The sequence below is a fragment of the Phalacrocorax aristotelis genome, chromosome Z (genome assembly GCF_949628215.1).
Source record: "Phalacrocorax aristotelis chromosome Z, bGulAri2.1, whole genome shotgun sequence".
Taxonomy (NCBI): domain Eukaryota; kingdom Metazoa; phylum Chordata; class Aves; order Suliformes; family Phalacrocoracidae; genus Phalacrocorax; species Phalacrocorax aristotelis.
The window spans coordinates 62,128,759-62,155,277 of record NC_134311.1 but is presented as its reverse complement, the minus strand read 5'-3'; the positions used below and the strand labels follow the sequence as shown (position 1 = coordinate 62,155,277).

Here is a 26,519-nt window from a genome sequence, read left to right as displayed (position 1 = left end):
GCTGTGCTGAGAGTGTTTTGGTACTTGCTGATTTGTGAAATACCTGAAAATGGTGAGTTTCTGTCATGACTAAAACCCAGATTCAAAGGCTATAACAGTGAAAGCTGTCAAAAGTAAGAATGAGTGGTTCTCCTTCTTTCCGTTTTTTTTTTTCTTTAATATACCTAGGAACGTTAAAACTATAAATAGCTATACTTAAGGAGCCATAAGATTTTGGAAAAATACTCAAAGTTTGCTTCTTCCAGCTTAATGGGAAATAATTCAGCTCTGTTCCAATTCATGTTTGTAAGGGAAAGACTACTGAACAAATTTATACCATCTCTGGTTACCATTGGTAGAAAGTGTATGTCAAGTTTCTTTGATCTTAGAGCTAAAAGGGCTACACATATCCGTGATTTGCACACGAGTAAGTAGGTAAACTGGCTTGCAACAAAGTGAAAAACAGATGGAGGACTGATTTATGCTATTGCAGTGTTTCCACATCTGTGAAACACTCTCATCTGTGCAGAAGAGCTCTACTGGTTGTATTAGTTGGGACCAGCTGTGCTCTGTCTCCCCTCTGTGGGGAGAACACAGCTTGTGTTACAGGAGCTGGTACCTTAAGGACAGGCTCTTTTTTCCATTAGGTATTTTCAGTTAAGCTCTGGGGGAAAAGACACCGTTGCCTCTGGATTTCAAAACACTTTTTTTTTTGTGCAGTAAACGTGATGACAAACATATGATTTGGAGGAGGCACAAAACAGGCCTATGGATTTTGCCCTAAAGAAATTTTTAAAACTGTTTTTTTACTTGAAGTCACAAATAATAGCATAAATGTAGTCAAAGTTTTCACTGTAGTTATAACTGGGGAAGGTTTTGGCATTTGTCAGTAACAGTCTGTCCAATCTTTTCCCGGGTTTCTTTACAATCACTTTTGGAGAAAAAAAATACTGTGTAGAACTTGGTTCCCCCCAACCCCGCCCAGTTCACTTCAGAGATCCAACATCTCACTTTCTCTCCGGATGGCCCAGTGTCTGCCTCATTGCATTTTTGAGCCTTATTGTGACAAGGTCTGCATTTTGGTACCTAAAAGGAAATGGGAAATGAGTCAATATGGGTCTAGCACTGTTACTCCCTTTCCATGTTAAAATAAATGGCATGTTTTTATAACTGGGAGGGGATAAAGCTGGCTTTCACAAGGGAAGTAGTTAGTGTAGCTGGTTCTTACCATAGTGACTTTTGATAAGGATTTGTTGGGTTACTGTATACTTACTTGCAGTCGCTAAAATAATCTATAGTTACAGGATTTAAAATTATTAACTCTTTCAGTTTAACTACAGTAGTCCTTCAGAAGCTGCAAATGGTCGGTCAGGGTATAAGAACTGAGAACTGTGCTGTTCCATATTTGTACAGCAGCTTGCTTCTAACATTGTGTAGGTGTGCGGCTGGCTGGCTAATGCTTAGCCCAGACACAGCTAACCAAGTACGTGGGAAGCCTGTCTTCTGCATGTGTTGACATTCCCTGTCTCCAGTGCTCAGAGAGATACAGTGGGGTCCTGTATCTGAACATTCGTGTAGTATTTGTTAGAAATGTGAGTGAAGCTGACTGTGCAGATGCCTTCAGTTTTCCAGGGTACGATTATGTGACAGTGTATCCTTCACTGGTCCTGTGCAGTCCGGGCTGAAGTCAGCCTTTTTCCAACTATGTTCCAAAGTTGCATCTTCCTTTGGACTTCCACGTGGACTTTGGGCTCTGTCACCCTAGCCACAGACTGCCTGTCAGTTTCGTGTAGCAATTAATTCAATGGGTGATACCAGTCTTCAGCTTCTAGTTCACAACCAGGTCACTTGCAGTACCTAGTGTAAGATTAACTTATTGAGAAAAGTATTTCCATATACAGTCCGTTAGTAAGACACAGGGACATGACCTGTTCCACACACAGACTTCCCCCAACTATAGTTCCACCAGTGTTTCCTGGAAACTAGTTTTTATTTCTGGTATTTTATGTATGTGATGTAGTTTAATAGTGACTAGAAAAACACACACCTGTTCAAAGAAATAAGACTGCTTTCTCAATTACTGTCCCATTTTTGAGGGGCTACTACTGTAAGACAAGACCTCATGGTAAGAAGTAAAATGAGCTGATGTCTTCAATGATCAGAAATATTTGCTTAATCTTTGAATATTCTGTTAAAATTTAATAAGGAACTGATCTGCATGTTATAGCATTTGCTTTAACACACAGATATCCTCTTGTCTTAAACATTTGTCTTGCAAAGGTCTTTAGGAATAGTATGCTTTTCATTGGCCTTAAAAATTAGCATATTGCAAGTGTGTTTCAGTGATGGTAGTTAACTTTGTAAGACATTTGATCACACATTGATTTGACATAAGATTCTTTTTGTAATGTCTTAATATGTGGCAATGCCATTGAACTAGAGCACCTTCTGGAGTTGTAAGTGTGGATTTTTTCCCTACTTTTTTCATTCTTTCAAAGTAAAATTTATATTGTGTAGCAAAGTAAAGAAAATGGAATTGGCTTATGAATTTGTAGCAATCAGACAAATTCTGGGATAGTTTCCTACAATGTCATGTTAGCACAGTTGTTTTTAACTAAGGTTGAAAGTCCATTCAGAGGAGCCATAACACAGCAGGGTAGTCACAAATGGGACTGTAAACTAGTACAGCTGCCACCCTGGTCAAACTGCTCAGCAATCACCTGTTTAATATGGTGCTGCTTTATCCTTCCATATGCTGAAGCACAGCTGGTGAGAAAAAGCATTCTTGGTAGCACCTCAGGGTATTTCTTCATATTCAGTTGTTGTTACTGATTATCCCCCTTGTTACAGAGGAAATATCTTTCACCCAAAGGTAATTTCCCCTTTCTTAAGTTGATTCAGTGAAACCTTGCACTCTATTTCCCACATTTTTACGATTATTTTGTTACTACAGCAGGTATTACTGCTTCAGGTCAGAGTCCTAGTTTGTATTTTGTGTTTCTGATCTTTAAATGTATTGCTTAAAAAAACTCTGCTTTAGGTTGCTACTGTTTTTCATATGGGCTCTGATTTTAAAACTTAAAATATATTGTGGAAGTGTGGACAACATGCAACTTAGATTTCACTTATGACTGTTTCTGGAAAAAACACCTGTGAAACTTCTGGAGGAAAGTTTTATAAGGCAGATTTAACAGTTTGATCTTTCCAAATAAGAATGAATGTTCTTGAACAGAATTACCTCTTAATTTTCATTTCACTGAATTTTGAGTAAAGTAGTTATGGCTGCTTGAAAATAAATGAAGTCTATCTAAAAATTGTGGATTGGTCTAATGAGTCTAGTACAAGAGTGAGCAAATAATAACTTGCTTCAGAATGAAGAAAAAATAGACACTCTTTTGAGCTATGCAAGATTAGATTTTTACAGTGTGAAGATACTTTAACCAAATTGAGTGTAGAGAGAATTACAGAAATCAGTTCAAACAGAAATGAGCTGTGCTTCTTCAAATCCAAAAATCAAAGAAGAATTAGGTAAGTTGGGCCCCACCTGTGCCTTAAGTACATGCTGGTACATGAATAGGGATACGAACCACACCAAAATGTCTAGCTAGTAACTTCTTGATTTTTTTTATATCCAGTTTGATTCTCATTCATTAAAGTCTCATTTTCCTTGTAATTAGGCTTTTTTCAAAGTAACTATCATATCCCTTATTCAGTGGGTTTTTTTATATTTTGAGTTTTTAAACACATTGTCTTCTATTGCTGCTTTCTAGCTTGATATACTTCTGTCTGAATGTTCATACAAAAAACCCCACTCAAGTTACTCAAATTTCTTTTAAATTACAGTTAATAGTTCTGAATTTCTCTTGTCGGTATTTGATTTATCTGTCTTCTGGAGATGAATGCATCTTCTGTTCTTTTTTTCTTTACTGTGCCCCCTTTAATTAGAATTACTTATGCAGAAAAAGAAGGCTGGATTTTAAATACAGCTGAAATATAGAATTAGTTTCTTAAATGTGAAGCCTAAATTTGATAACAGCTTTCAGAGGCTTGGCATTTTTTTAGAAAACCAAATTGCTCCTATGGATACTTATGCATTGGGAAGCTTTTGTAATGTGAAGGCAGGGAGGGCAACAATCGAGAACATCATTTGCTGGTAGTCTTTCACCTTCTTCAGAAATGTAATGCCCTTTTTTCTGAAGCTGTCAGTGGGAAGAAATTTAACGGAGGAGTATTTTTATCAGCCAGTTTGTTCAAACTGGTGTGCTTTATTCTGACTTTTTTAGAATTGAGTGCACAAAATTAAATGTTATTTGCATGATTAATTTGAAGTTGGAAGTGATTAAGAATCTTCTGAGAATAATGCCAAAAATTAATTTTCTCAAAATATGAAATTTGCTTGAGGTACTTTTTGTTAAGTGTTTTTGAAGGGAGACATAGCTGGCTTTTATCCATCAATTTGAAAACCAATAAGGTGTCTGACAGTGGGATGTAGACAGGAAAAGCGACAGGTCTTGGCTTTACTGAGACTCTGGAGCTGGTTCAGCATTGTCATTTATGGCCTCTTCTGGGTTCACCTTTGTTGTACGCGTATGTTTCAAGTGTTTTCCATTTGTTGTTCTTCACTGCAATAAACAGTAGGGTGAAAGTTAAGGAAAAAATATTTCTGTAATTAGGTTCTATATGAGATTTTTAGGAGGTGGATTTCTGATTTTGGCTTTTTTCCTGAAAGCACAGACACCAAAAAATGCTAATTTAAATAAAGTTTTTCTTGCAGTTGCAATATTATATGGATGTCTTTCAAACATAATAACATCCATGTCTAGGTCTAATACTGTTGTTTAAAACCCCTTAAATTTATGGAATATTTTTTAATAGCGTCAACTACCAAGGAGATCCTGCAAAGTAGCTAGTTTTATTATTTTCTGGGATATTTCGTTAAGGTTTTAAAATAAGATAAATTGTAGCATTATGCAGTTTGCTTTCATTGCAGATTCATAAATCTTAACCTGCAGATTGAAAATTTACATTGGGTTTCATAAGTTAATTAGAAAGGTATCCTAGACACACTGGCATAAAAACACCACAGAGGATTTGCTATGAAGTGAGCAATCTAGAAGCCACTTTTAAAGAGAAGTGGTTAAAAAAAATGGGAGACAAATATGGAAGTTATAATTTAAACTTGATACACAGATTCAGTCTAGTATTTACTCTTTTTTAAAAAAAATCTTTTACATGCTTTATTCCAAATAAAAGGGGGAAAAAATTAAAGCCAATCTCTTCTGCTCACAGGCAGCAACATAGTCAATGTCAGTTGGGAAAATTTTGGACCCAGCAGAAGCAAGGATGCCTTTCAGGCCTGCCATTATAGGTTGATTTGAACAAGTGAAATATTGTTGAGTAGTACAATTCCAGATCAGGAGAACAGCGTAATAATTATGGTAGTATGGGATAACTGTCTATATCAGGAATTACTTCACAAAAATGCCTACTAAAGTGTTGCAGGATCTTTGTCATGTCTGATTTTCAGCACTTTCTGGAAAAACAGTACCTTCAGTCTCCTGTCTCTATTTCATGGATTATTAATATACAAGGAGTTTACCAGCAATCTTGGGCATGTACCTCTGTGGCACAGTGACAGTTATGAGATACTTGAATACATGGAATAAAGTGCAAGGAAAGAAGATATACATTGGTTTTGGGTTGTTTTGGGGTTTTTTGAGGTGAGTGGGATACAGGTATTGGAGTGATTTCTTTTGACTTTTTCTGATAGTGTTTCAAGACTTTTGTGTGTTTTTCTTCCAGATTTAGTGTTAATTGCTTGCTTGCTTAGATAGAATTGCTTGATTGATTTGTGGGGCTGCCATTAATACCAGCATAGTTCTAATGTCTTTTGATCTGATGGCAAGTTAACAGTATGTTTCAGTATGTTTTATGCTAGAAGCCTTGCTTTTAATGATCAATTTGTGAAGCACTAAAGGGGTAAACAGTGGAATATCATCTTAGTTGCTTATAATTGTACTAGCTGGTGAATATATGAAACCAGAAGAAGATTCAGACAAGGATAACTGTTCCTCCCCTACATTACTGCCTGCCCGCCCCCCCCCCCCCACTAGTGGCACTTGTACATTGTGTTAAATTAGACACAGACATTTTTGCTTAATGTTCTTTTACAATTGAATTCTACAGCCCTTCATAAGGGTGAAAAACTATGGATATTTTGAGTATAATAAAAATACCAGGTAACTAACCTGCTTCACGCTTTGATCATAATTTTTGTTGGCAACACTTTAATGCATGGGCTAGATTTCATGCTTTACTTTCTCCTCAGTAAAGACATTGCTTTTAAATTAATGCTGTTAGATAGATGTGAAGACATCTCTTTGCTTATTGGGTCCTGGTCTAAAGAGGTCCTGGACAGATATGCTGTCCTATGGATAAGAGATTTCCATAGGATATGAATATGCAAGTAGTTTACTCTCTAATGCACTGTGAAATGAGCTGGTGAGTTGCAAATGGAACAGCCAGCTGCTGCTTACATAGTAAGCATAATTAGCTAGCATTTTCTTTACTGTACCACTTTCAACTTAGATGTATTATATGTGAATGGCACAAGATTTCTTTTGCTGTAAAGAGAAAAATTTTCTGAGAGAAATATTTGCATTTTGTGAACTGTAAAACAATTCTCGCTAATAAAAGGGCAGATCTGAGTTTGTTGCTTCTAGATGAACTTTTAAGAATACTACTGTAAAAGTCTTCTGAGATAAACTGCAGGTAACAAGTGCCTTGTACCTTCTCTTAGCTTACCTCATGCAGCTCAATCTTTAGCAGATGGTGAGTTTGCTGTGGACTGATGCAAAGTAACAAAATGCTTACTGCAAAGAAGGGTCCCGGTGAATGTATTCTGCAGTGCAAGGAAATAGTCCTGATCTCCAGCAAAACGCTTCCTATTGTGTTCATAACAGCTCTGTTGTAGTAAATTGTTTATTACTTAACTCATCTAAGGAGAAACTGAATTGTGACAGATTGGATAGTACAGTAAAATTCACTTCTGTGCTGATCATATCTCTTTTTATTTAACTATTATGTATGTTAAATTGAGTCAACTGTGTACTGCGCTAGTCATAACAATTCAGTGCAAAAGTCACGTAAGATTGTTTCACCCGTTATAAAAAGGGAAATATGTGTGTGACAACAAACAGCTATATTTCTATATTGTACAACCATTTTGGTTTTTTGAATATAACATTCTGTAGAAAAGGAATTGCTTCATAAAACATAGATATTAACACAGCACTTAGAAATCTGGAAAACAGAAGTTATTTTTGCCTCCCATGAACTGAATTTCACAGAGATTTTTGCATGCTAAAACAAGAAAGAGAAGGGGTTTTTGTTAGCTAGATAAAGGAAACTGAAAGCATGTAGCTGATTTCTGCAAAATGTTTTTCATTCCCTACTTCTGCAATGGAAGGAGTCCTTATGAGCCTTCTTTAACTTCCGTTAGTAACTCTGTCCTCATGCCATCTGTGATATGGCAAATATAACTTTAATGTGTGTATTGACATTTCTGTCCTTTTTGTATTAGTGTTTCAGAGAGAGCATGAGAATGCATCTTTCTTGACTAATGTTTGGTCTTGCTCTGTCTAGGCCTTGGGAAGACACTGCCTTTTTGTTGTTGATGCCTTCAGAAAGTTGAGGGTGTTTTTTTGTTTTTGTCTATCTTTAATTCTGCTGCCAGTGTTCCATCATAGCTGAGGTGCCATTTTCAGCATGCTAATGGAATGCTATCAATATCTAGGTATGGTAATCTGTTCCTGTCTGCCTGTTAAATGTTGAAAAAGTGACAGTTGTTTTGATAGTTTCGCAAAGCAGGAAATTACAGACTTATTACGCTTTGTCAGAAACTTCAATGCCCGGAGCAGGAAGAACTGCTGAGATCCCTAAGAACAAACACAGTGTTTCTGTTTTAGCCTCACTGCTTGTGAGGAAAATGATTTAATTGAACACTGTTTCTTTTTTAAATAGTTTGTACTAATTGATTATGATGTTCTGATTTGTTTAGGTATGACTTAAATGTCATTTTTTAACAAGCTATAATGCAATTAGACCTTATTTCGAAGAATTCCTTGTTAATATCCATGGGAAAGCCTTCATGAAATGGAACTTGCCTTCCTTCTCCTCTTTTGGGCTGTATGTATGTAATAACACTGGCAGATCTGTTTGAACGTCTGCTTGCATGGACAACTTCTTTGAGAGTTTTAACATAAACCATAGTTGTACAGTTTCTCCTTTTGCCTTCCCCAAAGGTCAAGTAGGTCATTTGGGATTTTCCATCTGCCAGTTTAATTTCAGTGAAACTTAGTCATTAAATATACTTTATGGCAATATCAGAGGTCCTAACCTTAAGTATCATTTCTCTGCCTCCTCATCTATCTCCCTTCCTAAAGGGGAAGGAAGTTTTAAGAAAGCTAAGGCAGTAGATTACATACATTGCTAGGAAATGCTACCTGTGTAACTCATGGTAATACATATCGGAGTCTGTAGTTCACCGCATTGGGAGAATTGCTTTTTGTAGTTTAAATGCAGTTGTATATAATGGCATTTCTGGTGTAAAATTTTCTGAACAATGAAACAGTGGTATTTCTTGTATTCTTGTGTATTAATGCTGGTAGTATGACATGTAATCAAGGACATACAATGTCCTCTACCTAGAGAAGTCAAAGACCTTCTTAAGATAACCTTATTCAAAGGAAAAGTAAGGAAAGCAAAGCCTATCCTCTGTGGACCAGTTAGTTTTCTCAGCACTTGGAAAGAAACCTGAATACTATCCTCCTTTTTGATTTACCTACAGGAGCAGATTTGATAATTACAGTTGTTTTGAACTTGCCTCAGAATTTTAAGATGGGTAGCTCAAGTGGGGGGTGTGTGTGTCTCTGTGGGAATTGTTTTTTAAGTTACTTTACTCCCAGGCCTTCAATTTTTCTGTTTTCTGACAATGGGGTTTGTTCCCTGACTTGCATTTGTACACAAAGGTCGCATATAAACTGTAATAAACAATGTGCACTTACCTCTAACATGTACCTAACATAACTTTCTGTACTACAGTTAATTTCAGTTGTCATCTTGCCTTTTCTTTTTTAGTATTGTGGTGTGCTGAGTAAATGTCACTTGCTTTTTCCCTGAGGTCAGCTCAACTCTTAAATATCTCAGGTGATTTCACGTGACATGCCTTCAGTTTCTAGACACACAAACCAGCAGATGAAACCTTGCAGCAGATCAAAAATCAGTTGGGCAAATTCATGTGGAGACATCCTCCTCTGATTCTTCCCTGAAGCCACTGCTGGTGAACGTGGGGAGGAGTTGCTCAGACGTTGTTCCTGTAGTTTTAAAAATTCAGTGTTAATCCCCCAAAATAACTACTTCTGCGTTAAGCTTCCCAATACATCTAATCTCATAGCTGCAGGTCATAACCCCCACTATCTTGCTGAGTAAATTCAGGTTGAAGGAGAACAAACTTCACATTTTGGGGGCTGTAGTTCCTACTTCTGCAACTTCATTTTAATAATAAAACTTTCTTCATTCTATGAAACTGTAGTCTCCAGTGTGGTAAATTACATTGCTGCATATGGGGCATCTTCCCTACTGGAATAAACCTGTATCATGGTGCATGTGTACTGTGAAAATGGAAGACCTTACTATTATGTCTTAAAAGACTGAAGTTTGTTCATCAGAAAAGTCATCCTGTCTGTTTTCCTGTGAAATTGTTGCAGGACCATGTTATAAATTGGTTTGGACATCAAATCCAGTTCAACAGTTTTCTATTTTTTCCTTTCCAACTTCAAGTTTCAAAATGTGTGATGGTGGTTTTTTGTTTTTTGTGTTGGTTTTTTTTGTTTGGTTGGTTTTTGTGTTTTGTTTTTGGTTTAAGCCAGATCCACATCAGTAGGGAGGAATAGTAAAGGATAATTGAGGTGGGGGAGTAGGAACTCTTCAAACTGACATTGCTGCTGGGAAGATGGTATATGGAACTGTTTCAACAGGTTTCCTACCCAAGTTATGACAGCTTCTGGCCCCTTCTTCCTCTGTAGTGGCATATATAGCTGTTTATTCAGAGCATAGGTATTTAAATTACCTAATGTGTTTCTAGGCTTGTTATCACTCTAGTTCTAATGTTAGTACGTGATCTAAGATTATTCTAGCAGCAAAATCAAGATCCCACTTGCATGTAAATATTTTATAGACTAATTGCTGTTTGATTATTATTTTTTAAATACTCAGTGTATTTTTTTCATGCTTAAAAGCATCTTAATCTATAAAACTGATTTTTATAAAAGCCAAAAGAAGGCTGAGATTTAGATCCATAACCAACCTGAAAAACCTCAAGAACCTACAGCAGCAGTAACTTGGCTTTTCTTTAATGGATATGCAATGGCAGGTGGGGAGTGATAAGAAATGAAATTTGGATGTCTTGCTGAAGTGGGTTTTCTTTCCAATTAATACTCTGAAAAGTAAGAGTTAACAATTTTTCGTTCCTCATAAATTCTTGAAAGCTGCTTAGTAAAGAAACAAAACTTGCCATTTTTGCTTTTTATGTGTTCTCCCATGGAATAAATTTTCAGTAATCTCTCTGAACCTCCAGTTTTACAAATGTTCTGCATGACCTTCAGTTTGGTGGTGTTCTTTGGGATTCAATTCAGCTGTTTTTAAGACAACATTATAATGCTAAAACATTTTACTATCTCTGTCACATACTGCTAGTGGATTGGAAGGTTTTAGAACTTTGTTGCAGCCTGCTGTGAGCTGATTTATGTTGAGAAAAAATGCAGTACTTCTGATTCTTGTTTTATGATCTAGTTCAGCTTTATCCTGTTGAGTAGACATTAGGTGTCTAATTTCCCTTTTGTTGTATGAGTGCATCCTTTAGTTGAAATATTAATAATAAAATTGTCAGTTTTATTTGGTTTTTTGAGTTAAGATTCAACATCTCTATTTAATCGATTTTGTATTTTCTAATGAGCTAACTACGGAAAATGTTGCATCTTGTGTTTATGCATGACAGGTTTTAAAATAGGAATTACACAGGTCTTTTCTTAGTAGCCTAACAATATTTCTTAAGATGACGAACTTGAGGAAGTTGAATTCAAAAATTGCCATCAGGAAATAGTTATTTTGGACTGAACTGCATAGAAAACAAAGCTTTCCATTGAGGCTTCAATTTGAAATCTGCTGCTTTCATGTAGTAGCTAGTTATAGGCCAACAATATATTGTCTCTAACTGTGCCACTTCCCTGAAAAGGAGAGCACAGCAGTCTTCATGAGTCTAAATGTCTGTCACACATTGCTGTAACTGCATTTTCTCATTAATACTTAAACAAAATGTAAGGATGGCATTTTACAGTAGCATGGACTCCTAGTCTGAGTGTTTGTACGTTCCACCTCGTGCTGAATTTTGTTACATCAGTTGCACTGACCATGGGTAGGTGGCAAGTTAAAAACCAGTCTCCTCTAGGAGACAAGGGCTGCAATTTTGTTGTATCCATCTAGAGCAGGTAAGTGTGGCTGTAAGCAAGACCACATTTTCCTACCTTTTGTCATTACAGTGTTGATTGTGAATTAAGCGTATTGAAACTATCTGAAATCCAATATTGTTGAGGGGCAGCATTGGAGCTTAATACATAGGCAGATGCAGGTAATAGGTGAAACACATCTGTGCATTAAAACAGTATCATAGAATGTCCTGAGCTGGAAGGGACCCACAAGGATCATAGACTCCAACTCCTGTCCCTGCACAGGACAAATTTATATAAAAGTTTATTTGCAGGGAGGGATACATGTGATATGCTTGCAGCAGCATCCAAAGTTGTTCTGTCTTGCTTTTGAAACTTGGCAGAGCTACAGAAATACTGTGCTGTATATAGGGCTTTCTTAGCAGGCTCTCTGCTTAATGTATGGATTTTTTAAAAGTTTAATGTTAGAGGCAACAAAATTTAAGATGAAGGGATCATAAAATGAATGTACTTCATAAATGAGACACACCAGGAACTGATACAGTCTATGTGCTTTTCCCATGTAGCTTTAACCTGCCCTGCAAGACCTTTCTTCCAAAATAAAAGAAAAACAAAAAAAAAAGTTCCAAGGACAGTGCAAATACATGTGAAACTGAAAATCAGAGCTCTGATACTTCTTCATGTTACAAAAACAAAAGCATGCAGGGATAACTTGAATAAAATCTCTGCTATTCAGGACTGAAGTGTCTCTTGAGCTGTTTTAAATGAAATGCAAAATTATTTTCAATCCCACTGCTGCCTGCATCATAATCCTATGATTCCTAACATTGATTGTTGAATATTGATTGACTGATCTTGTTCATCAGGTGGTGGTCATAGTGATAACTAGGAATCAGAGGAATATAAGCAAGATACTTGTAATCTTGATTTCCCTTATTTCAAATGGCTTCAGGATGGTAGCACTTGAGCATATTAGGTTTTTAGGGAGATGTGCTGGGAAATGTAGAAAAATAATAGTTGGGACAAGGTAGTGCTTTCAGTTGAGCATGTTGTTGGCAGTGGACTTCTGTGCTAAGGATTTCAAGGGTCAAATATAAATGAATCAAACACAGCCATATAAATTATACTGTTAGTCTCCATATCTGCTTAATGATGGAAGATGCCTTAAAAAAAACCCTAGGTGGATGTTGATATTTGATTCTGGTTTTTTTATGTTCTAGAACAAGTACTCCTAATCCAGGGGCCTACATATTTCTCCAGGGTTTATAGCTTAATTATATTTCACAAATTCCATAAAAATAAGAAAAGCAAGGCTTTCTGTATGAAGATATAATTTTAAAATGAAAATTGAAGTCGGCAAATCAAGACATTTGAAAACCATGCTGTAAATTTGGGCTTGGTAAAAAAAGCCTTCTAAAGAAAACTTAATTCCTTGTAACTTTAATTTCAGTATGGAGTTGCTTCTCCTGTGTAATACTGAAATGTCATCTTCCAGGTGGATGGCAGGAGGTTTCTCTCTTGTTTATACAACTCATGAAACATGTGTTGTGAGAAGTTTGAGAAAACTGTGGAACTTCTTTGCATGTCTGTCTAACTGAGTGATGTTCAACCAGTCAAAAATGTTTTTCATTATTTTAATTTTGGCACATTGAATAAAGCTTACTTTTATGTATACCCAAATTTTTATTAGTAAAGTTACTGTTACAGAGGCATTAGTACATTCTGGTTTTCTGGTCTCAGGGAAGCAGTACACTGCTTTCACTTCATTGTAAAGCTTGGGTAAGCATTAACACTTCATGATAGCCTGATTGTATGTTTTATATCAGTTTTTTTTTTTAAATTAGTTCCTTTGGGTGGGGAGGTAGGGATGAAGCAAGGAAACCTTGTCATTGCTGTACCTTAATACTTAGGCACTTTGAACTTCATGTGGGAGCATCCCAGCATTCTTCCTTATATTGGAAATATTCAGGAAAGGGCCTTGCTATTATTATTTTAGATGTCTTAATGTAAGCTTATTGATTGTGTCAGAATTCCACTAAACTTCAGACTTGATCTGTAGACAGTGAACATAATTGTGGACAGAAGAGGGATGTCTGAGGGTTGCATTGATGAGCTTACTTGAGTAGTCCACAAAGGCCTAGAGTATAGTATGGCAGAACAAACATAATCATTGTCTTTTGAGCTATGTGGGAGACCAATTTAAAAATCTCAAAGTATGCTTGTGTGTTAATATTTTTTTTCTTTGAAGCCATGGACTTCACTAAGTGTCAATATCTCAGCTGAAGCAATGCTGAGGGTATGGCACAAGTGGTTAATAACTGCTTCCTATCTATGAACTGCATGACAACTCTTAACCAAATTTTCGTTGGTTGCTGGTTCATGGCTTGGAGGCTTTCTTGCAGTTCTGCTTTGACTATCTTAACAAAGGTTGAGCAGGCCCCAGGCTTATTTTGTTAGCTACCTGGAAGATGGTCTGAGTAGTTGTAGGTTATATGTGGTTGAAGAAAAAATTTATATCAGTTACCATTTAAGACCAGTGATATCTTAACTGGTCAACAATGTACAGGAAATCAGAACCTATTAGCTTGAAAGCTGACAATCAATTTCTGATGAAGTAAGAGGTTTAAATGGGCAGATAGGTTAAAAGAAGGATCTGACATTGTGCACTTGTGGACTACTAAATAATCTATTCCATCTCTGATGATTGTCAATATTAAATATTTAAAACAAGTCCCAAATAAAGGCAAACTCAAAATTTAAGTGCATCATTGTAATGCTCTTTAAGTTCCCCTTTTAAGGGAATCTAATATGTGTGAGAGAGAAGTCTCTGATGTTGCAAGCATGTCTCCTCTGCCTAAAGTATACATATATCTCTCCCTTCCTCTGCTCCAGATAATTATCTTACAGATATACTTGGCATGCTGAAAATACCTTTGGTGGTTAACTTATAACCAGTGCTGTTGAGTACAGTTCACTCAATAAGCAAGCAAATGCTCTTTTTTTTTTTTGTAATCATAGTTATTTTGTAGCTTCAGCAACGTAAGACTACTTCCTCGTTGAAGACAACGGTAATTTCTTTTTTGTGCCTCTGGGTTAAGGTAAATGAAAAAGCTTTCTTACAAGTCACTTTAGTGTGATACCTAACCATGGCAATAAAGAAAACTACTTGAGTGCTGTTTTTGATGGTTTTGAAATAAGTGGTTTTGAGATTATTGACAGTTTTAATTGTTTGACTTCTTATAGTTGTTTTGAACTCCCTTGTATGTCCATAAAACTTGTGTACCATGATTGCCTGTGCTTATTCCAGTTTATAAACTTCATGGTTTTCACAACATTTTTCCTCCTTCCCTGATTCTTTTGGATCAATAAAAGATTACATTGGTGAATTTAGCTACTCTGATTTTGTTTAACAGTAGTATATGGAAGTTTGAGTTACTGTTGTAACTCCTTCCCAGCCAAAACCCATACAGTTACCTTGGGGAGGGGATCTCAGAGTGAAGATATGAACTGGAATTACTTTCTTGTTCAGTTGTGTTGCTGATTAGAAAGCACAGTGAAAGATCAACTCTCAAGTTCTGGAAAACTTTCCTCTGTTCCTCTTCAAAGAGGTTTTTAACAGCAGTAAGGAATTGTTCTTCATTGTGCCAAGTGTGGATACAGTTGGCATGATCTAGAGTTCATTACTTATTAAAATAATACTACTACTTATTTTCAATACATTTTGTGTCATCAAAGTCCCATATGATGTTAGAGACAGACTTGTTCCAACTACCATATAAGTACATATATCAGAATGTTTGAATAATGCAGCAGTGGGATATGGGTGATTATCAATGTAGATCTGGGGTTGTTCCACAGTGTGGTTTATTTTGTCCTGTTGGTCATGTCTTTTAATCTTTCTGTACTTCCTCAGATACAGAATTGCTTTCAGTGTTCAAAGTGCCACAGTGGCGTAATCAGTACAGTGACGATATTTTACAAATTTTTACAAAACAATCACTTTTCCTTCCATCAAGATTGTGTAAAGATTTGACACCTAGCTGACCCAATACCTCTTACTGCTTATATCCTCCCTCAAATAGTGTATAAATGCTTAATATTAATTATAGCTGCTGTTACACCGTGTGTCTTAATGAAATTAGACTATTCCTTTTCATATGTTAATGTTTTGCGTAAGTGTAATATCTGTATATGTAATTTCATGCTCATGCATCTTTCTAGATATATGTGATATTTTTATCTTTTTATGGTGGGGTGCCCATGGTTTGTGAAACTGTTTCTCCCAGGTGCCCACGTACAGGGGAAAATGTTGTGTCTAGGAGCCTCTGAGGGAATGACTAAACTGAAACTGGAATGTGCAAAGCCTTTCTGATCAAATTCTGTTAACATGGAACATTGTGGGTTTTATCTCAAATCACTAGTGACAAGCTGGAGCTCTTGTGAAGTGATGCCTCTCTAGTGTTATGCTTTCACACTGCTATGTGAATGTTTCTGCAATTTTTAAGCAAGTACTGAAGATACCCCTTTTCTTTTATCCAGGGCCACATCAAAGGGATTTGAGCTCACTGCTTTTTTTTTTTTTACTCTGACAGTATGTAATTTGTAATTAGTATCAAGAATTAAATTTTTAAAGTATGAATTACTATTAATTAAATTTTTAAGTATGTTGTTATAAGTGAAATACGAGTGCAACAAAGTTTTAAAATAAAATCTCAGTCAGGAATACACTGAGGATAATAAGAAAAAAATGGTGTATTTCTGTTAAGGAGTAGTCCGTATACCTGCTGTCCTGTAACTGGCTTTCTTGCTTTGTTATTACAGACCTATTTGGTTATTATGGATTTTTTAATTGCTTGCTAACTACAGTGATTTTTTTTTTTAATGTTGCTTCACTAAATACTCCCCATATCAGATAAGATTCCTGCATTTATTCCCTTTTTATACTATGGATTTTAAAGAAGCTGAAATACGAGGGACTGAAATATAACCATTTTTAGCCATATGCTTGCAGAAGTTTTGAATGCCTTTTCCTGTCTTTTTTTGCCATGCTAGCTTGTTATCTTACAAAAATAAACATTTGTAATAGTAGCTGCCATTGTTAAAGTGGGTGTGGTTACTGTATGCTTGGCCTGTGGCTAGATTAGTTGACAGATATCACCAGAAGGTCTCCTTGTTGCACAGGGAGACAGTGCTCTCTGCATACAGTACAGAGCACTGTATACATGCAAAGGCATTATATTTGTGAGAATTAAGGAACTGAAGAGCCTAAGTCTGGGTCTTCATGGTGAGAGCCTGTTATACCTGTGACTTTCTGCTGATCGAAAATATGCTGTCCACTGTGGATCCACCGTAAGTGGGTGAAGGGTTCTAGTATATTGCTGTAGAGTTGTATTTCTTCACCTAGCGATTACTCAAAATATGTTTGCAAGAAACTTTTTATTTTATTTCTGCACCCCAGGAAAGCTTTTTTTGCCAGGGCCAGGAATATATGTGGAAATGTTTAGTCCTCTTTGACTTTTGGAGCAAAATTCAGTATATGCATGCATCTTCATAGGACAGTGATGTTTTGAATGAGTCTGAGTGTCACTGAGCAAGACAGATATCCCTTTAGCGAAGTTTAGTGCTTATTTAATACAGTTCATTATTCCTTTATCATAAGAAATTGTATTAATGTTATTAATTCGCAGTAACTCAGACTGCTTTTTTCTTATCTTTTCGTATTTGTTGTCCATATATTTATCAAAGTAAAGCATAAGCTTTAAAAAGATTCGTACAAATAACAAAGCCAGACACAGACAAGGTAGAGAAATAACAAAACCAAAAAACAACAAATTGGGATGATTAGCACAGTAGAGTCCTCCTTCATGACTCCTAAATGCTACTTCAGTACACCTAGCAGATGACTATGATTGTCAGCAGCGTACACTAAGAAACAAATGTAACCCCTGTGAGAAGTAACGATTTTTATCACAGAAGCATAGTAGTCAAATAATTCTGCAGGAAAGAACAAAAGCAAACCTGTTAAACATCTTTCTGGGTCTCTGGTCTCCTTCTGTGAGACCAGAGATTGTTGGGTTTTATAATTTTTTGAATTTAGCTTTAAATCATTTAAAGATTTACTTGTTTTGAAGAGTAAGTTTGATTCTCCATTTGCCTTACCACTTACTGCCTAATGAGTCATTAAGACTTAAATTTTAGAGTATGTTTCTTTCCTAGAAATAATGTTTATGAGCCTTTATATTTTTACTTGCTTTTTTATGTCATTTATTTTTATTATCATCTTTTGCTGCGAGAACTTCAAAATTCTCTTTCCATCAGCAGTCTTGGAACATATGATATCTGCTGATAATTCTGCTGTTTTGAACAGTGCCAGAATAGTCTAAATTCCCTTTCTTGTTTATAAATCCTCCAGAAATTATTTAATAGGTTGTAGCTTTTGAAATTCTGCGTTCCTCATTCTTAGTTACTTGTTTTTATGCTGTCTTATTTCCACCGTTCTAATTGGAGGTGGAGAATGTAGTATGCAGTTTTATCTGCTTATTCCTATTATTTTAAGCTGATTCAAAGTATACCTTTTTGTATAAAGTATCTGCTCTTTGTTGGGTATAGTCGAGTTAAATTGGCTAAGAAACATTCTATCCCATACATTATGTGTGGAGACATTTACTCTGCTTTGACTGTCATTCAATATGCAATAAGCACTTTCATCTTTAGAAGTAGGACAGAGACAGACACTTATCTCAAAACAGTATGAATATTCTCATATACCAAATATATGGACATATGTAAATAATCTGCAATGAGAACTTTGTTTTAGAACTTCTATTTTGGCGTTTATCATACTTTTTAATCCCATCTTTCTGTTAATGGCTTCAGACTTTTACATCAGCAAGGACCATGTTCTGTTCTGACCTGACACTTTCTACATCTTAGCCAACTGCATTTCACCTAATGCTCCTGTTTTGAGGTATGACAGGCTTAAAGAATCTGAATCCAAACTTCAGTTTCGTGCCTACGAGATTAAACTGCATACTACAAGTGAAGAATTGGACTCTGTTGAAAGGAGAGTTGACTTAGGTGATACATGTAAAAACTTGGTATTACACTTCAGCAAGAGATAGAAGAGGGCTCTGGTGGGCTAACCGGGGGGGAAAAAAAAAATCCGTAACACCTACACTTGAGATCCTATGACCTGGTGCAGATGAACTAATCATGTAGTCAGTAAGCACTCATATTCCAGTCTTTTTAATTACATTACTGCTGTTGTTGGAGTAGGGCCCAGTAGTAAGTTGCAGTGGGACAGGGGCAGGACTTGTGTATTCCCTTCAGTTGCTGCAAGGTGAACTGGGCGTACTGGATTTTTGTTCTCTGTTAGCATACTGAAGTTTGTCATACAGTAATAAACCTATGAATGTTTGGATAAGTTATATTATCACACTTTATGCATTTGGACTAATGTATCTAATGAAAATAATAAAGCTGCACAATTATATAAATATAAAGCTGCTCTGATGCTCATGTATTGATATAAATTATCTACTTCTTATAATTTCTAGAAATTCTGCTCAGTAATGGCATAAACTTTTCATTTTATAGAGATAAAATACCAGATTCCTTCCATAAACCTTGTAGCATGAAAGTGAAGAGCCTGAGAGATCATGTAAGGTACTGCTATTTTTCCATCTCAAAAATACCACAGTACGTATATACCTTGATGCATTCGAGTTGGTACTGGAAAACTAAATAACAGCAGGAAGAATTAGAGAGCCCTAGGAGCTTTTGCAATACTTTTTTTCAGATGTGTGATGGCCTGCTTAGGAAACATACAGAAGAGAGAAGCAGATTCTATTAACTTTGTAGCAAGCATCTGTTACAAACAGAGGCTGGTATTGGCTTGTTTTGTAGGGAAGCATTTTCAGTGACTACTGAATGGTGCTAAAATCTGAAAGTATGTCTTAGTGGCTTCAAAGCAAGCAATCCAACCAATGTTTTACATATTTCAAGTAGTTGGATTTTACTTCCTAGGAGCTAGAAAATCCAGGCAGGTAATTTACCTCTGTATCTTTAGACATCCATCTTTGGAGATTTGAGCCTTCATCACTAAGGGGATGATTTTTCTTGACCAGGGCCTGTGAGGTTTCACTGAAGGCACTGGCTCAGTCTGTGGTCTTAAAGCTTTGGTTGTGAATATTGTCCTATTGTCAAAGAAAATACTTCACTGCTAAAGGTACCTTTTAACATACCAGTCTTCAAGAGATGCTTGATAAAATTACTTCATGGGGAGAGAAGGTAAAGGGTGCATCAAACCAGGTCTAAATAATTATTACCAAACTAGTAGAGGTGTAGCTCAGTAGTTCTCATTTTAGAGCCAAATAACAGAATGGTTTTTCTTTCATGTTTTCACATTCTGTACAGGTTTGTTTCCCTTTTACAGAAGAACACTGGAAGACGTAGGGTATGGTTTGGCTTCTAAAACTACTTTGATGTAAAGATGTAATGGCGGTTACTTGATGGTGTTTTCCAACAGGGGCTCTTGTACTGCAGCTGGGGATCCCCAGGGCAGCAGAGGTTCCACAGGAACCTGCTGGGTGTTATGTTTCTCTGTTTAAGTGTATCTGGGCACTGTTTATCCTTTTTTTTTTTTGTATTTTTGTAACATATAAATGTATTTATAGTTTATAAGTAAGTTTCAAAATATATGTAGAAGATACAAGCTTGTTTGAGGAAAATAAAAGGGGGTTTCTAATTTAGAATGCTTGTTAGTGATTCATCTACATAACATAAGAAAGTGACAATTTTTTAATATGAGTGAAAGGCAAACAGTGGATATAGAGTACCACTAAATACATACTCTGTGTGAGCTTCAGTGGATGATGTCTTGGCCAAATGAAGAAAGCCTACATTATTCTGAAGGAGAGGTGATGAAGTGGTATTGGAGAAGCTAAGGCAGCTAGAAAAAAAGAAATATGATTATTTTTTGCTTTCCCTTTTGTGTTTGTCAGGTACTCTAACAGAAAAATAGAACTTAATTTCACGCTTATATCATTTAGCTGAAATCCCTGTAACTATTTCAGGACGCCAGATTCATTAGTCTCTATGAAGTGGTGTGTTCAATGCTGTCTTTAAGTGGCAGTTGCTGTCATTTAGTTCCAGGTTGAGAAAGTTTTTCCTGTGAAGTTTTTCATTTTAATAGAATGTGCCATACCTGATCTTTTGCTTTGTTAGGATGGACACAAATGGTTAGATGATAGACAACAGCAGTTGTGGCATCAGGAAGATAATGAATGGGAGACCGGCAGGAAGACAGTCTTGATCTGCCCATCTTGATCTGACTTTTTGACTGATCTTCATAGAAGTATAGAATGGTTTGGGTTGGAAAGGACCTTAAAGATCACCTACTTCCAACCCCCTGCCATGGGCAGGGACACCTTCCACTAGACCGGGTTGCTCAAAGCCCCATCCAACCTGGCCTTGAACACTTCCAGGGATGGGGCATCTGCAGCTTCTCTGGGCAACCTGTTCCAGTGCCTCACCACTTTCACAGTGAAGAATATAATTAAAAACACCTAATGTCAAAAGAGAAACTGTGAGCACTACTGGAACTGTTAGTGGCAAAAAATCTAAAATGCTAATAGCTATCCTCCTCAGTTTGGGGAATGGCTAAGTCTTTTGTCCCCACTCCCAACACTGAGTGCTGCTCCTAGCATGCCTCCAGGCCAGCTGACTAGCCCAGTGTTCACAAGACCTGTTGAGGTTTGGGTTGCAGGTAGCTGGGTGCCCTTATCTTAATTCTTGCTGAAGGTCCCCAAAATGAGCTCTGTACATCCCATCTAAGCTTGTCCTCAGTATTGATTGTCACTTACGTAGCATTTGCACTGAGCAGAATGTAAAACTTCTCCCATATTCATCATTCCTTCTTAGTCAGTGCTTTTCCATCAAACCCTGTGCTCCTTGCGTCACAACCTGTTGTTGTTAAATGCATTGATTGTTCTGATGGGGCTGCTGTATGACCGCTTCTGTTTGTGAATGTTTTCTGTAGTCACCCATGGTTTGACTGCTGGTGGTATGCAAGTTACCTTTGCTAACTTGCTTCAGACAAATGTTTTTTTTTTTTAAAAAAATATACTCAGCTGCAAATAACTCTTTTCCTCCCTATGATTGGGTACTTGTGGATATAGGACAGAGCTTCCCTTTTCTTGGTGAATTGACTCATATTCCAGAACTTGCCTTTTTCCTGTTTTCCTGCTGCTAATAAAATCTGGTCCACAGTTGCTTTTGGATAAAGCCACTTGCCCAAATAAGATAGCAGAGAAGCCAAGGTGTTTAACCCTTTCTAAACACCAAGAAGCACAAGAAAATGAATTGGAGCTATGATTCAGCTTTTGTATAGCATTATATGCCCTTTGAAAAAAAACAGACAAAACCACAAACCAAAAACAAATAAACAAAACAAAAAAAACTTGCTGAGAATTGGTAGCAAATTCACTGAGTCATTCAGAAGTAAATCTTGCTTGTGTACTTCACAATAGCTTGCTTAAATAACACCTGTATTGCATACCTTGTTTCAAAATATTGAATCTTTGATCTGTAGAGAACAAGTCGTTAACCATCTAACTATTCAATTACTGTTTGCAAGTCTTCAGAATTAAGACACAGAAACAAAGGACAGTGTTTTGCCTTTGCTGTTGCACAAGATATTGCAGTAGACTGTTTCCATGCAGTACATAATCTTGTTGGATTATTTGCTTCATTAACTGTAAAAGTAAATACAAAGTGAGTAATGCAGTTATTAATGTGCAGACCACTGAGCTTATGCATTAAAAAATGGTAGTGATCACACTGTTGAGCTTGCTTAGTATTTAGAATTACAATTTAGGTAATTTATTTGGAATTTCTTGAGTAATAATACAGAAGCTGATGTCTGTTGGTTTAAAACTACTAATAAAAATAATTTTAAAGATCCTTAACGCTGCCTTTAGGTGGGGGCAAGGTTTAAAACTTAAAATTTATCTGGCAAAAAAAGCATTGTATCTTTTTTGCTTGATTAATGAAAAGCTGAACTATTAATGGGCAAAATCCTTGCTTCCTGATAAAGCAGAGGGGTGGGCTATCGAAAAATGTCAGACTCCCTGGTCCAAGCTAGTGTGTTCTCTGAGATTTTTTTTTTTTTTGGCCTGCTCCTTAGTTTTGTCACTGCTGTTCAAATAAAGCACCACCTGGCAGTCACTTAAGCATGTCATTACCTTGACTCATGAATAGGTTTTGCTGTATGATGTTCAGAATGATCTGTTCCCTGCTCTGGTGGAATATGCTCTGGATTTATTATTTTTATTTTGTGCTGAGATACAGTAAGATGGAGGCTAGCCACCTAGCCATTGTCATGTAGGAGAACTTCAGCTTGTCTGGCACAGATGAGAGGGTTTATTTTAGATTAAAATAATAATAATAAACACACTGCAGGTTCAGAGCCACAGAATGAGGATGTCCTGCAGTATGCAGGAGCTTTATGCAGTCACATGAAGACAGGTTTTTTCACAGACCTAATAGTATAAGAACATATAATAAATACTTTAGCAAGCTTAAGCTTGAGTTAAAATATGGAGTTTTCTTAAGCACTTCAGAAAGTGTTCTTTAAAAATACACATAATACTTAAAATCTTGAAAAAGATAACCATGGTTTGCTAAGCAAAAGCTTTCAGGCTCAGTTGGTCTTTCCCACCTGCATGGAGGAAAAGCACAAGAGTTCTTTGTGTAGACGAGAGTAGATCGGTTTAGCTGTCACATGAGAGGACGATAGTTGCTTCTGCTTTTTAGAGAACAAGCACAGATTATGAAGCCTCCACTGTTGTATTACATTGTTCATGAATTCAAGTCCAAAGGCCTTTAAAAGACTTTTTTTGTATCAGTTGGGAAGTTAATCATGGTTATATGAACAAATGAAATATTGTGTCGTTCTTTCACTGCTGGGATAGTGTTTTCTGCCTTGCATGAATACTTTTATACAACTGAGATGGTTCATGCTATGGAATAATTAATATAAAAACTCGAATAACTATATTTTTAACTGGCACCTATATTATTTTGGAGCTATACTGTTCTTATGCAAGGATTTTTGTCTTTTAACTGATTTTTTTGACTGAGGAAAAAATGTAAAGTTGACCCTTTTTACACAAAAGTTTTTTTCCTGTTTTAAACTCTTAGGGACTTTCTTCATTTGGACTCTACCTGCTGCTATAATATCTTCATTTTTCATGAATTATCAGTAGTTATTTTTGTCTCTGTTTCTAGAAAGCAATAGTATGGAATTCAGTGCTGGGACAACAATGATTTTTGTCATTTGCATTAGTTTTGACATTAAGCAATCATTAATGCTTAATCTCTGAAAAATCATTCTTAGGTGGATTGTGTTTATAAATATTTTTAAGTCATTAATCACTAGACACAGTTCTGGGTGTCTAAAATTACTTACAGCAGCTTTAGATGTTGCTTGAAAGAAAATATATTTTGTTTACAGTTTCCATCTGCTAGTTACTTTTCAGCACTGAACAGGAAGAGTTATTTCCTGCCTCAGTATTCTTTATTTCCTTTGTCTCTACAATGAGAGAAAAAAAAATAACAGGAGCACTCCTGATGCGTGAAAACTTCTCATTTTTCTAAGTAGGGATTTCCGATAAATGAAGCTTAGTAATGTGTTGTTAATGAAGACAAGAATTGTAATTTTAACATCATCTTATTGCAATGAATGTTACGGGGAATATGTTGTAGATCATCATTCAGTACATAAATGTAGTTTTAACTGCATAGCTAAATGTTTTAGAAGCTGAAGACCACATGCTTGAAAGCAGCAGTTGTAACTAAATTTATATAGCCTTATCTTCCACTGTAAGATGTGATTTATTTTTTTTTAAATAAAATTTCATTCTGATACTTGGCTTAATCAAGCTTGCTTATTTTTTGAAGATGGCTAACTTCAAGAAGATGGGTGGGGATCATTTGCTGCTGGTTAAGAATGTGGTTTTCTTGGTGATTTAGCAGATATCTCAACAGAATCAGGAAATCTTCCAGACTGTTCTTATTTGTTTTTTAGTGTCAGACAGTATTTTTTGCTTTTTTGTTGCTGCCAGCAATGACAAGCAACTACTTTGCTGTAGGTCAAAGTAGTACAAGCCCAGATGGATTACACTTTCATTTTACAGATACAAACTTGCTGTGAATTTTGCTATAATTATAGCTGACTTGTAGAGCTTGTGAGTCATCAGTCACTCAGAAAGCAACACGCAAGGCCACTAGCCTTAGTTTCAAGACTTCTGTGTCTAGTTTAAACATACTTACTGTGTATGCTCTCTTTTTTGAGGAAGAGTTATGAATAGGAAAATGCACTACATTGTAGGATGCGCGAGCATTAAACTATATAAGATGGAAAATTTTCACCATTAATTTATCTTAATTTTGTAAATTGTTTGAAAATAAAGATTGCAAGCTTTGAATTGCCAAGGAATGCATGAACCATCACAACACTTGTGAAACCTTTTGGTGAATGACATGAAATATAGGGTAACTTTTGTATTGGTTTAATATTTGCCAAGACCTTCCTTTTTAGTGGGTGTCCAATGTTACAAGCAGTACACACACTGTAAAAAAAACAACGCTGCAAACAGCAGACTAGCAAATTAGTCGTAGCTCTTAAAAGGCTTGCTGTGTTAGCAGCTGCGTACTAAGGAGAGGGAGAATAGGATGGCACAAAGTTTAAGAATTCTGTGGTATTATACTTTAAGTAAAATTAATTGTGTTTATGACTATATCTTTTCTTTGCTGTAGTCGTGACATGGAGAATAAAGAAACCCTCAGGGGGTTGCAGAAGATGGATGACCGCCCAGAAGAGCGCATGATCAGGGAGAAACTCAAGGCAACATGTATGCCAGCCTGGAAGCACGAATGGCTGGAAAGAAGAAGCCGGAGGGGCCCTGTGGTAAGTGGCACTGATAGAAGGGCGATACCTGTAACAGCTATTACAAAGAAAAATCCCTTAAAGTTCTTTCTATTAGAAACCTCTTTTTCTTAACAATTTGCATACTGCTAATTATTGTCCTCCTGTTCATTTTTTATGAGCCATTTAACAAGAAACTGTGGCTGACTTTTAGAAATATACACATTTATTAAGCTTTAACGAAAAAGGCATATAGCTGTGCTGCTTTGTGTAGCATAAAATAACACTGTGACAACATTGCCCTCTAATGTCAACAACAAAAGCAGCTCCTGTTCATTAGGTAATAACATAAGTTTGTGTGCAAAACTGTACTATAGTGCTTTGTACTCCCATGCTTCTTAGGTGTTTTGTGATTTAAGTTCTCCTTAGTTGAAAATGTTAGTTTTCTACGTGTTGTAATGGAAGTGTATGGAATTTTTGCTGGATGAAAAAAAACCTGCAATCTTATTAGCCCCAGAAGAAACCAAAGATGAGTATCTCCTTTGCACAAGTCTCAACTCTGCTAACCTTTGGATGCCAGAGTATTCTGTTAGCCTTTTGCGTAATTCTTTAGTATAAACGGCCTGGAAGCAGTTTTAGGAAGTTGTGAGCAGATCAAACTTGAAACTTATTGAGCATAGTTACAATTCTATTCAGTATAATGCTGGTTGTATTAATAATAATAAAACCTGTAAGTGTAGTTGCATTGGTCAGTGTGACTCCGATGTACCACTTCATGGGAGTGCTAATTTAAAGCTAAGATCATTTGATGCAGTAAACAAGTGTTTGGGAGCAGCTTTTCTAGAACAGATGAGAGTTCTGCTTGTCACTTTCTGTCATGAGAAAAAAATGTTGAAAATACTTAAAAGTACACCAAGAAAGCAATACCTCACTGGGTCAAATAACACAAAACAGTTCTCAATTTGAAAATTTTTTAATAGGTCTTGGCTCCTGCATAGCTTGAAATTGCTTCCTTGTTCAGTCCACTTACCTTGAGGTTTCTGGGTTTTTTAATACAACTTTCAATACTCCAGATTCTCAATTACTACCATTTTATATTTTAAATGTTT

General features: G+C 36.2%; 1 protein-coding gene across 3 annotated transcripts in view; it reads left to right on the top strand.

The window, feature by feature from the left end:
- MAP3K1 (mitogen-activated protein kinase kinase kinase 1) overlaps positions 1-26,519 on the top strand; it is a 61,854-nt gene that overhangs the window by 11,284 nt on the left and 24,051 nt on the right. For 2 of the 3 annotated variants that reach the window (XM_075079962.1, XM_075079963.1), the window contains exon 2: positions 25,302-25,452. In XM_075079962.1, coding sequence (XP_074936063.1) covers positions 25,309-25,452 — 144 coding nt within the window. In that variant the 5' untranslated portion in view covers positions 25,302-25,308. Of the gene's footprint in view, positions 1-19,101; positions 19,149-25,301; positions 25,453-26,519 lie in introns of those variants that run through there. The other variant, XM_075079961.1, reaches the window with a different exon arrangement.